We start from the raw sequence: 12,930 nt of genomic DNA, 5'->3' as shown, positions 1-12,930 counted from the left end.
ATGGAACGTGAACGTCACAGTGATGTCACAGCAGGTAAAAACAAAACTATGATATCTGAAGGCAGAGCGTCACTATCAGCAGGTGCAGCCGCCTACCTGTTGTGCCTTTAGGCCAGGCAGGAATCTAACACACACACACACACACACACACACACACTGAGCCTACACACGCTAAATCCCTCACAAGGTCAAGTTGGTGTGGGTGGTAAATTCCGGGTTAAACGCCGCTCGTGCTGCTCTGCGGCCGTTAAACCGCGTCCACGTCATATTGATCTGTCGGTGAATCTGAATGTTATTAACGGTGTGTTAATGACGTCCTTACCGTACACGCCCTGGCCGTGCACGCCCTGCAGGAAGCCGGTGAACAGCCACAGGAGACCGAAAACTAAACCCATCTTCACATCCTCCTCTGGCCGCCTCGCTGCTTCTCTCCCCCCCGGGGGATGAGGTTGTCAGTTCGGTTCCCTGCAGCTGCTACTGCCGCTGCTCCTCCTCCTCCTCCTCTCTCCTCCTCCTCCTCCTCCTCCGCTCCGACCGGCGTCCCTCCGCACCGAATCCGGGCCGGTGACCGGTTCTCATCCACTAAATCCAAACGCTTCCCCCTCGGACCAGCAGCCCGCCGCCGCCACCCCCTAAACCCCGGTCAGATGTGACAGGGAGGTTCGGTTCCGCTCATACCGGATCTAACGTTAGATAAACGGTGAGGATCGGGACTGAGGAGGAGGACGGGCAGCGGAGATCCGACAGGAGGAGCAGGCGCCTCAGCCGCGTCTCCTTGATGGTGACATTGTAGGAAAAAGACCAGAAACCAGGAAAAAAACGCGTCAGTATCCTCAGACCGGCAGGCGGTTCACAGGTCCCCGCTGCCCCTCCGCCGAGTCCACCGGGCTCCGTGTCCGTGGGTCGGTACCGGAGTTACATCCATCATCGTCCCGAGGAGAAGAAGCGGAACCCGCTCCTTGCTGTCAGCGGCTCGTCGCGGCCCGTCAGGCCGGGGAAGGGAGGAGGAGAGTCGGGGCTCCGTGACGCCGTGATGCCGCTGTGAGAGGAAGGAGAAGCGGTCAGTCCGGTCGACTGGTCGGTGGATTTTACCGGTGAGAGACGTCACCGAGCGAAGCGCGCGGTAAAGACGGACAGAGCGGAGAGCGATGCGGCTTCCGGAATCAGAATTTCAAAATAAACCAAGTGACCAAACGGTGCCATGATTTTCTGTCTGATGGACAAAAACAGAAAGAAGAAAAATCCTCATCAAAGCCTTTTTATTCATCTCAAAACGTCTACAGTTTAAGGTGTTGTACCGTGAGGAAAGGTTAAAGATGGGAATCATTCTCTTTTTATTCATAGAAAAATAAAAGTAATTTCTTTTCAAAGAGTTTCTGTTATTTGTCTCTTTGGGGGAAAAAAGTAGAAAAATAAGATTTCATAAAAGAAAAGTCTTTGTCGAGCCTGAATTACTGGTCACATTTAAAGAGTCCAGAGTTTTAAAATGTGATAAGTTTACAGTGTTATTATTATAATATCACTGAATTAACAATTCCTTTTTCTTAAACAATAAAACAGCCTCTCCTCTTGTATAAGACAACACTTGTAATGAACCATTTTAAACTTCTGAAATCTGATCACAATTAGTTTAAAGTTTCTAATATTTAATAATATCTAGAATCATTATTATTATTTTCTTTGCTTTTGTTTTTCTCATTTTCAAGACTTTTGCCTTAAACTCTTACTTATTTAGAGTATGTGTAGATCAGAGTCACTACTGTGATTTTGTATTTGTTGATGTGCGTCGAGGTGTTTTTGTTTTTCGTCCTATTCTATTTTTTGTTCTGTGTTTATTGTTGGTTTTACACCAGTATCGTGAAGTTATTACATAATCCATTATTAATGTCATGTGTGCATAGTCATAGTGTGCTTTTATTTTGACGGGTATCCGTGCTGTTTCCGGTCTCTGGCCGACAAACCGCAGCTAATTTGACGTTGAGCGGAATCTGCCGCGCGAAACATCACGAGCCGCTGGTTTCTGACCGTGACTGAGCCTGTGGGCGGCACGCGACAGCGCGAGCCCTCACTGCGCACGTGTGCAATGTTCTGATTTTCTCCCGGGACTCCTGAGTGAGGCGGGAACAGAGGGAGAGGAGGTGAGTGAGGGAGGGAACAGAGGGAACAGAGGGAGAGGAGAGGAGGTGAGTGAGGGAGGGAACAGAGGGAACAGAGGGAGAGGAGAGGAGGTGAATGAGGGAGGGAACAGAGGGAACAGAGGGAGAGGAGAGGAGGTGAATGAGGGAGGGAACAGAGGGAGAGGAGGTGAGTGAGGAGGGAACAGAGGAGAGAGGAGGTGAGTGAGGGAGGGAACAGAGGGAGAGGAGAGGAGGTGAGTGAGGGAGGGAACAGAGAGGAGAGGACAGAGGGAACAGAGGGACAGAGGGAACAGAGGGAGAGGAGAGGAGGTGAATGAGGGAGGGAACAGAGGGAGAGGAGGTGAGTGAGGGAGGGAACAGAGGGAGAGGAGAGGAGGTGAATGAGGGAGGGAACAGAGGGAGAGGAGGTGAGTGAGGAGGGAACAGAGGGAGAGGAGGTGAGTGAGGGAGGGAACAGAGGAGAGGAGAGGAGGTGAGTGAGGGAGGGAACAGAGAGGAGAGGAGGTGAGTGAGGGAGGGAACAGAGGGAGAGGAGGTGAGTGAGGAGAACAGAGGGAGAGGAGGTGAGTGAGGGAGGAACAGAGGAACAGAGGGAGAGAGGTGAGTGAGGAGGGAACAGAGGGAACAGGAGGGAACAGAGGAGAGGAGGTGAGTGAGGGAACAGAGGGAACAGAGGGAGAGGAGGTGAATGAGGGAGGGAACAGAGGGAGAGGAGGTGAATGAGGGAGGGAACAGAGGGAGAGGAGAGGAGGTGAGTGAGGGAGGGAACAGAGGGAGAGGAGGTGAGTGAGGGGAGGGAACAGAGGGAACAGAGGGAGAGGAGGTGAGTGAGGAGGGACAGAGGAACAGAGGGAGAGGAGTGAGAGGGGGAACAGAGGGAGAGGAGGTGATGAGGAGGTGATGAGGAGGGAACTGAGGGAGGGAGGAGGAGAGAGGGAGAGGAGGGAGAGGGAGAGGAGGAGGTGAGTGAGGGAGGGAACAGAGGAGAGGAGGTGAGTGAGGAGGGAACAGAGGGAGGCGAGGGGGAGGAGGAGGGATGAGTGAGTGAGGACAGAGGGAACAGAGGGAGAGAGGAACAGAGGGAACAGAGGGAGAGGAGAGGGAACAGAGGGAGAGGAGGTGAGTGATGGAGGGAACAGAGGGAACAGAAGGAACAGAGGGACACCTGTCATTTCATGATGCGTTCAGGTTGTTCTGTGTTAATGAGCAACAAATATGAAGTCAGACTCAAAGTCTGTTGAAGGCTGACGTTTTTACTGGTACTTTTACTTGTAATGGAGTACTGCCGTGCAGTATTAGTACTTTAACTGGAGTACAGGACATAGTATTTCCTCCTACCCCGCAGAGGTTAAAACCATCTGATCTCAGACAACACAGTTTTAAACGTGTCGTAAAGATAATTTAAGGTAACGACAGATGTTTCCTGAGTCGTACAGCTGCGGAGGAGAAGAAGACCATGTCCACAGCTGAGAGCAACCACAGGAGGACAGGCTGCTGCAGGTACGGCAGCTCAGCGGGGACAAACTTCAGTTTAATGATGTTCTGTGGAGTCAAATGATTCTCCATCTGTGAGCTGATGGATGAACAGACTGAGTAACCTTCACTCGCCCTCCTCCTTCATCCTCATTCTTTCTCTTCTTCCACAGTTTTATTCTCCTCCTGCTCCTCCTCCTGATCTTCCTCATTAAGTTCTTCTTTTTCCTCCTCTTTCCTATTAAATGTCCACTAAATAAAACATACATGAACACATCCACTCTTCCTTTCTTCTTCCTCTGATGAACACTGAGCTGATTCTCCACAGTCAGACTCATTAACTCTGATACAAACACTGAGTTCAGTTTCAGTCTCATGTTCAACACTTCATTAGTTTTCACTTAAAACGGCTTCATGTTCAATTTAAATACTTTATACGTGAGTATTTAGTGTAGTTAGCCAGTAGTTTAGCTTAGTTAGCTGTTGTTTAGTCTAGTTGGCTGTTAGTTTCCTTACGTGTGGTTTGGTCCAATATTCACAGATGTTTAATTAAACCTGAAAACTTGCTCTTAGTTTAGAAACAGTGCTGAACTCACCTGCAGGTTTCTAAAGCAGGTTCACCTGTTCATCGTGATCGGACAGAGTTAAAAGTGGAAATCCTCCCTTAAGTCAGACCAGCCCATCATTCACCTGGACTCTGCAGGACTCTACAGTTTTTTGTCACCAGTGGGACCAAACCTCTCTTCCTTCACATTTTAATTAAAGCAGAGCCTCAGAGACGAGCAGCAGAATACCAAACAGCCTGCTCCTCCTCCTCCTCCTCCTCGCAGTTCATGAAGAATCACATTAATAACAGTGAGTTTCCTGCAGCGCTGCTCCGTCTGGGAGTCTGCTCAAACAGCTGGGAGGCACCAAACTTTAATCAATACGATTACTAAAGACACGACTGCACCGAGTACGTTTCATCTCAACTCACACTCATGTTTAAACAGCATGTAAACAAAGCTGTCTGATGTAGTTTCACTGTTCAGAGCTCATAGTGATTTATCAATATTATCCTCTGGCAGAAATGGAACTTAGAAAATACGTTGCTTTATTACAAATATGAATACGATGTTAGAAATACTTCTATTGAGACTTTAATCATATTCTGAATAAGCCTTCAGGGACAGGAGAATCTGAGAGGCTGCCATCAGGACTCAGGAAAAGAGAACTTCTAAAACACTGATCGACTAAACAGAAAATATCCAAAACTCTCCCTGGAGCCTGTTAATGGAAAATCTTGTGGGTGAGAAGAAGCTGAAGTGTTTGTGTTGCTGCAGAAGCTGTTAACCTCAGTGCATCAGCAGAATAATGTGTCTGTGTGGAGGGTTAGAGTCTGACGGATGAGACGAGCTCTCTAACGTTCTCTGAAGAGGACGAAGCAATTAGTCAGAGCTGAACAGAAGCTCCCGGCTTTATGAGAGAAACGCCACGACGCAGGAAGACGAAGAGGAGGAGCAAGAGGAGTGAAGAGACAGAACAAAGAGAGAGAAACAAGAAGCTGCAGAATCCTGATGAATGAAAGAGTCTCTCTGCTGTTAATAAGAAGCTTCCTCCATTTAATTTAATGTCTCTGAAGAACCAGGTTTAAGGACTAAACTCATCTACAATCCACTGAGACAATCTACAAAAACATTTAGAAAAAGCAGAGCTGACATGAACAACAGGGCCAAACGTTACCGTTATTAAATCTTCTCCAGATGTTCACTAGAAAACTAAAGCCCAGCACACACTAAAAGATTTTTAATGTGAGACGACACGCATGTGTCGAGATGTGCAGAGACCAACACAGCCACACCACACACTAACAGATTCACCACCAACAATCAGAGTCTGGACTCTCACAGCTCCACATCTCGAGCGGTCAAACGAGACTTTAGAGGAAACAAACATGGCGGATCTCTCTGACAGTCAGAGAGAGAATCTGACAAGATAATCCTTTGTGGGTCTTTGCTGACTTTGATCAGTGGGGGGGTTTGGTGTGTAACCCACACAAAAAAAACTCAGACAGTCAACAGCTAAAATGTATGATCTCTATTTAACAGATGGATAAAAATGGTCCTGACAGGAAATAAACTTCAGTCTGAATATAATTTCCTGTGGACCGCGGACCGAGTTTACTGAGGAGACTCAGTCATATCTACGAGTTCAGACTCTTCTCCATCATCATCAGGAGGCGTCTGTTCTGCCCCTGATTCATTCTGCAGCAGGACGACGAGTCCAACACAACCAGAGTCCTGCAGCAGATGGTCCCACTGATTCACCGGGGACACCTCCATAACAGCTGAAGAGTAAAATCCTGTGTGTTCTCATCTTTAATCAGCAGCGACAGAGGAAGTGAAGTCGGGTCTGGACGTGTTTCTTCGTCTCTAACATCTGTCCTGTCTGCTACCAGTCACACAGTAAAACACTGAGGGCTGAATCTGAAAACTCCTTCCTCCAGAGTTTTGCTGCTGTCACAGATCGTTACGGCTGAAACGCCGCCCGGCTCAGAGTTTTTCTGTTTCCATGGTGAAGCTGGGTGTCAGCTGGCAGCGGACCGCGGGCCGGTAACAGCAGAGATCAGCACTGTGCCGAGTTTGGTTTGTTTACGGCCCAGAGGGACCCGTGAAAGACGAGACGCAGCGAGAGGAAAAACCTCAGAATCAACCGTCTGCAGCTCTGCAAAGAGTCGGCCTCCAGACAAACTACTGCTGCGGCTGGTGAGTTGGTCAACTCTCCAGGCAATCGTTGCTGCTGACTGCAGATGTCCAGTCAGCTGCTGGAACTGTACAACAGCTTCAACTGATCATCTGCAGCCAAACACACAGGAGCTGTTTCTGCTCTGCATCACAGCATCGGCTGATGAAGTCTCAGGTTTTAGATGTTTAGATGTGTTTATGATCATTGCAGATGTGGAGATCAGAGCTAACAATGATTTTATTATCAGTTAATCTGCAGACGATTTTTTGACGGACGGTAACAGACAAGGGGTCCCGACCATCAGACCACCACAGAGGACGCAAGATATTAATCAGCAGCCGCAAAAACCCAAACAACAACAAACCTTTAAGGTAATAAACAGTGATGTGCTGTACAAAAGTGACAGGTTCAATAAATCACAAACATCCAGTCAAACATCCACACATGAACTTTGAGCAGCAAAGAACTAAACTGTCCTCTCAACATCTGGAAAATTAAAATCTCCATAACATCAGGTTGCTATTTCCTGTTTTTAAGTTTGTACTTCCCTCAGTCTTTGCTGCGTACAGCAGCTTGTCACTCTGGATTTAAAGAGTTTTAGGAATACAGTTTGGTTACTCACTGCTGTGGGACCGGGCCGAGCTCCTCCAGGTTCACAGGTGAATATCGTGACTGTGAGGACGTCCATCAACCCTGTGGTACAGAAACAATGATGACTATAAAATCTGATGACATGTTCAACTCATCTTTTCTCATTGACTTAATGCAAATATATAAGTTTAGTTCATTTCAAGTTGAGAACATCTGGCTTTAATTTAAAACAACACGAGTTGTTCTAACTTGAGGTGTTTTGACTTGATGAGTTCAATGACAATTGTCCACGTTGTCTCGTAAAAGCTTCAAACATCAGGAGTGGGGGATTTACTGACCCATTTTATGTCGGAGAATCAAACCTGAAAATGTCTTGAGCTTGTGTTAAAACCACAGACCTTATTTCAGACATTTAATCAGAAACACACTGACTCTGGGACGAGGGAACAGGAAGTGCTAACATGCTAACATGCTAATTGACTTCCTGGGTTTAAGACTCATTTCTACAGCTCTGTATAACTTTTAATGTGTCAATGTTATTCCCTGTTGCTCGGTTTTATCTTTAATCAAAGACAGTTCTCCTGTTTGAACCGGACAGAACGGCAGCAGATGTATCTCAGGGTTCAGATGTGGATCTGTTTGCATCTATAGAGAATCATCCCGACAGTCTGACGTCCGCCTCTGACTGATGGATGGTTTTCGTTCTAATCTTCGTTCGGCGCTGCAGAAAATCAGAATGAAGGAGTGAGCAGAATCAGCTGTTTCGTGCTGAGAGTTAATTAACGAGTTCATCAGAGGAGACAGATCACAATCATCAGACGTCCCGGAGTCCTCGGAGGAGGAGCTGAGGAGGAGTGACTCCTCACAGCACAGTTTCTGCTCTTGTTTCTGCTTCCTCATTCCCTTCATCTTCTCAGTCCACTCCTCCTCCACCTCCTCCTGTCTGTCCTCCTTTGTCATGTCATCCTTTTTCTCCTCCTTTTCCTTGTCTATTTTTCTCCTCCTCCTCCTCCATCATCTTGTTTTTTCTTCTTACTCCTCCATGTCTTAGCACCCCCTTCATGTATGTTTCTCCTCCTCCTCCATTTCTTTCCTCCTGAAGTCCAGCTCCTGTTTTTGCTCCTCAGTTACTTTCACCTTCACTCGTCCTTTTCAAGTTGTATTTACTCTTTCATTTCTTCCTCCTCTTCCTCCTGCTGCTGTAATTTCCTCCTCGGTGATGAAACAAAGCCTCTCCAGCCTCTTTGTTGCTCCTGTCATGTCGTGTGCGTCTCTTTCTTGCCTTCTATTTGTTTCTATTGTTGTTTGTTAATGTGTTTATAAATCCTCCTCTCGCCTCCATCGCTCTGACTCATGGAGTTTGTCAGACAGAGACAAAAGGAGGAGAAAAGACATCGTCACAGTGAAACCAGAGAAAATGGAATAAACAGCTTCAAACTAATTGTTTCATTTTCTCTGTTTTTGTTTTCAGAGCAGCTGGAAACCAGTTGGAACCAGACCTGGACCCAGTTCAACTTCTACTCTCTGTGGAGGATCAGACCTGTTTCCTGGTTCTGTTCAGGCTCTCTCAGCTCCTGGTTCAGGTTCAGGCAAAGATCCTGGTCTGGTATAATACAGAAAATGTTCAAACACAACCTGTTGATTTACGCTGAACCAGAACCACAGACAGACTCTGGATGTGGCGACGCTGCAGTGAAGGTGTGAGTTCAGTGTTTTGGGAATTTTTGTTTTCATTTTTGGCCAAAACTGGAAAAACCCTGAATAAAACAGTTTGATGTTAAAAATCAGTGTTTTTGAAGATGCAGACGTCTGACGATTAAAATCCTTCATCTGGTTGACATGAGCACGTTTAGACCTTTCTGTGACAGATGTTTTTTGGGATCTAATATGTTTTTAGAAAGTTTTTGGAAGAAAAAATTCACATTTGTGAAAACGGAGAAAATGTTTTGGAAGTGAGGACATTTTTAATAAGCAAAGACATTTTTAGAAACAGGAAGTGAAGGAAACCCTGCTGTGAGTTTCAGTTACGACTCTTGAACTGAAGATGAAACTGGCATCAATGAAATACTGCGTTGCCTCTTTAACACTTCAGGTTTATTCTCTGTGTGAATCTGTCACACAGCTCTTTTATTTAACGCTCTCTCATGTGTCTGCTGGTGTGAGAAGCGAGGACTCGTTTCTCTTTAAACACTCTGTGATTCTGGGCTTCGCCCACATGAAACTGAGCTCTTGTACAAACTGATGTGATGTGAAATCCCCTCTGAAGCTGCTGATGTTCATTCAGTATTCATCAAGCACACAGGTTATTTCTTCCTGCAGATAAAACCGAGCTTTCATCAGACTCACAGCTCAGCACAATCACAGAAACATCATCACAGGATTAAAAATCATGTTGGAGAAGAAACAAGAAAAGAATTAAAGAAGAGGTAAAGTGCTCCTCCGAGGCTGATCACCGTTTGATCCTTCGACTCTACTCTGTGATTAAACTTTAAAGGTGATGATGAAAAACCTGATTACATTTGTTAAAGATGGAAGAAATAATTAATAAACTTAGAGAAAAGGTCAAATATCCTTTATTAATGTGTTTTAATCAAGAACAACGACAAGACGAGAATTATTACCTCGGCCAAATGGGCAATTAGCTTGTTTGAATTGAGTTAGCTTTATGAGGTCACAATGACCTTTGACCTATGACCAAACACTCGATAAGTCCAAGTGAACATTTGTGCCAAATCTGAAGAAACTCCCTGCAGGTGTTACTGACATATCAGGGTCACAGGGACGAAACAACCAGAAAACACAATGACTCCGGCTGCTGCAGTCGCCTACAAATAAGACTCAGCTGTGCTTAACTTTCATTGATCACATGACCTGAACTAACCAATGAATGATGGTTTTACTACATGAAAAGCAAAAACTAGCAACAGACAAACGACAAGAAACATTTAGAGGCTCGTTGATGCCAAAAGTTCTGCAGTGAAATATCAGAGCCCAATAACTGTGTCCAGGGTTTAATTAATTATTAAGTTTTATATAAATTATAAGTATTTTTTATGTCATCATATGAAAACTTTGAAAAAACTATGAAAAATTTGTTGTTGTTGCTGTTCAACAAGTTTGGACAATTTATGAAATATTCTGTTTTTTTTCTGAAGATATTCTGAATTATGTAGTTTGACCACATGCCTGTATATTTGAAAGCATCTAATCTCAGTGACACACGAGCTTCTGTCTGGAGATTCTCTTTTCCTGAACCACAGGTAACGCAGACCATAAATCAACTATATTTTACGACCTCCTGCTGTTCTCTGTTGTTCCAACTGGTTCCATCTTTAGCCTAGCTTAGCACCAAGACTGGAGGCAGATGGAACCTGTTAGCCCAGCTCCATCAGAGGAGAAAGAAATCTACCTCCTCCTCTCAGCTCATCCTGCCTCTGTATTATTGATGAGGATGAAGGGCAGATTTCTGCTCTGTTAATAATACATATAGATGTTGACTTTAGTGAAGATGCTCTAACTGCTGAAACCAGATATCCTCCCCTCAGACCGGAGGTCAGCAACTATCAAATACCAAGCATGTCCATTATTGTTATCATTATTATTATACACAGACTATGACTTTGACTTTTGTTCGTTGCTTTTGTTGACTTTGTTTTTTGTTAAATAATCAATAGTCAATTAATCAATAATCCCTGATTGGAGAAATGAAAATAAGCTACAGGATGTTTAACTTATTAAACATATTCTTGAAAAGACAAACTGTTCCTCGTCATCACTGAACCATTCACCTCAGTAACTGATTAATTAACTGGCAGGCTGATTGATTGGTTGGTGGGTTGGTTGGTTAATTGATCAGTGGTTGGTTACCTGGTGGTCTCAGGTAAATTAAACTCATAATGAAAGGAAGGTGCCCGGCGGCATGCCTGAACATCTCACACACTCATAATAAATCCAAACAGGATTTATACACACTGACAAATTGGTCATTTCTCTCGCAGGCTAATCACAGCGGCAGAGGTCACTGCAGTTTAATTACAGAGAAGAAGAAGAGGCGAGGTGGTGGGTGGTGTTAACGTCTGGACAGAGCGAAGGGACTGACACCGACGTGTTTGGACCTGGAAGGTTTTTAGAAACGTTTCAGTGTGATTAGTTCAGAGGCAAAACTCCAACGTTCCTTTGGTTAAAGTTAACAGGTATTTTCATTAGTGATTCATTTGCAGATTATTTTCTGTCAAATGTCATGAACTAGTGAATAAACAACAGTGTTACTGAGCTGACACCACAGTATCTGTGCGTCAGTTCATTAGAAATACTCTTTATCTCCAGGTGACGATATTCTCTTTCTTTTTTACAGTTAATGGGATAATTCACTCGTTATCTTCTGTTTTCTCATGTAAACATCCTGCGCTCTTCCTCAGATCATCTTCTGATCATTGGAAAACAAATTACTGCGCCTGCTTTGGGCTTCAGTGATTACAGAGGAGATTTTGAACGAGCAGGTCCTCAAAGTTCAGGATCAGGTTCAGATCCCTGGTCTCAGGGCCTTGACAGAGGTGGAGCTGCTGAGTCCAGGTGTCTCAGTCTGAACCTTCTCCAGACTCTAAACCACCCTCCCTCATCAGGAGGAGACCTGGTCTGACAGATCCACCAGTTTCTCCTCCAGCTGCAGCTGATGATTATTTTCTACTGACTGATATTGATTATTTGATTGTATGGGAGCAGAGAATATTGGTTTTTTGATTGATTAGTTGCTGACAAATTGATTCCTCTCTAGTTTATTCATCTCATTGTTCCACATTTAAATGTTTGATTTAGTTTTAGTTTTATTTCTGTCCATTATAAGACAAAACTACAGTAGCAAGAAAAAGTAAGTGAAGCCTGTATCTGTATGTGTAAACATGTCTAAAAAATTAGGTCAGATCCTCATGAGTTACTACAATCCCTTTCTGTTGCTTACCTTTTTTTCCATCAAGTTATTTCAGTTGTTTGTTTGCGAACACGTAAACCATGGAGGCTTTTCACCCCCACACCCTGTTTGAACTTGTTATTTTATATTTGAACGTGCAGATGAATAAATGATGTTGTTCCTGGAGAGAAACGGTGAAGATGGTGGATGTTTCAGAGCGACTCTTTTCTCCTGATGAAAGGTGTTACTCTTTAGGGGATCGAACCTTTAACTCGTGCATGACTGGTGTTTCTACCCAAGTCTCCAGGTGCTAATGCCCTGCTCATTAACCCTGCCCTGGGAACTGAACCATTAACCACCAACAATCTCTGTCGTTTGATGAATGAACTGCGACTTCCCTCGATGTCAAACATGAAAGTCTTCTTCTTCTGTTCTTCCTCCTCGTCCCTCTCCTCTTCCTCCTCTTCCTCCTTCTTCTTCTTCTTCTGTCCTCTAAATTATTGACGGTGGCGTTGCCTTTGATCGGCTGCTAACAGGCTTTGTTTTAGCTCGAGGAGGTTTTGTCTTCAGGGTCATGACAAGCTGTAAAAAAATTAATTTAAAAACTGTCCTGAATTATAAATGAAAAGCAAGAGACTCCGTCAGTTTGATTACCTGTCGTCAACCTGAGGGCTTTTATTTTATTCATGAGGAACACACTGAAGACGACAGCGGCGTCCTCGAGGCCACGCCGTCTCTCAGAGAGTGGGGGGGCAACATGCCGCCATTAGAGTTTGAGGTTCACCAGAATAAAACATCTTTTATTCATTGATGCTCGGCTCTGAGCGAGTTCCCCAGTCCCAGAAGAAGAACCTAAAGACGGCGGTTGTATGTGACAGGTCGATGTTGTTCTTCATCGTGTCGCTGTCAATCCACATCCAAGCTTAAATGCAAAGGGGGAGGAAGAGGGGGGACGATGCTGTTGTCATGACGATAAGCATTGATTGAGTTCCAGTTTGAATGTTTAATGTAGTTTCAGTAATCAGACGATTCTTAATAATAAAAGACGGCGAGGACAGGATCTGGATCTCTGTGGGCTTAGAAAGCTGAAATATGGAA

General features: G+C 44.8%; 1 protein-coding gene across 2 annotated transcripts in view; it reads right to left on the bottom strand.

The window, feature by feature from the left end:
- LOC108892378 (MAM domain-containing glycosylphosphatidylinositol anchor protein 2) overlaps nucleotides 1-12,930 on the bottom strand; it is a 91,410-nt gene that overhangs the window by 76,864 nt on the left and 1,616 nt on the right. The window contains exon 2 of one of the 2 annotated variants that reach the window (XM_051067978.1): nucleotides 6,958-7,028. In XM_051067978.1, coding sequence (XP_050923935.1) covers nucleotides 6,958-7,023 — 66 coding nt within the window. In that variant the 5' untranslated portion in view covers nucleotides 7,024-7,028. Of the gene's footprint in view, nucleotides 1-322; nucleotides 1,339-6,957; nucleotides 7,029-12,930 lie in introns of those variants that run through there. The other variant, XM_051067977.1, reaches the window with a different exon arrangement.

The sequence above is a fragment of the Lates calcarifer genome, unplaced genomic scaffold (assembly GCF_001640805.2).
Source record: "Lates calcarifer isolate ASB-BC8 unplaced genomic scaffold, TLL_Latcal_v3 _unitig_2226_quiver_726, whole genome shotgun sequence".
NCBI classification, from domain to species: Eukaryota; Metazoa; Chordata; class Actinopteri; family Centropomidae; genus Lates; species Lates calcarifer.
This window is presented reverse-complemented; position numbering and strand designations above follow the sequence as displayed.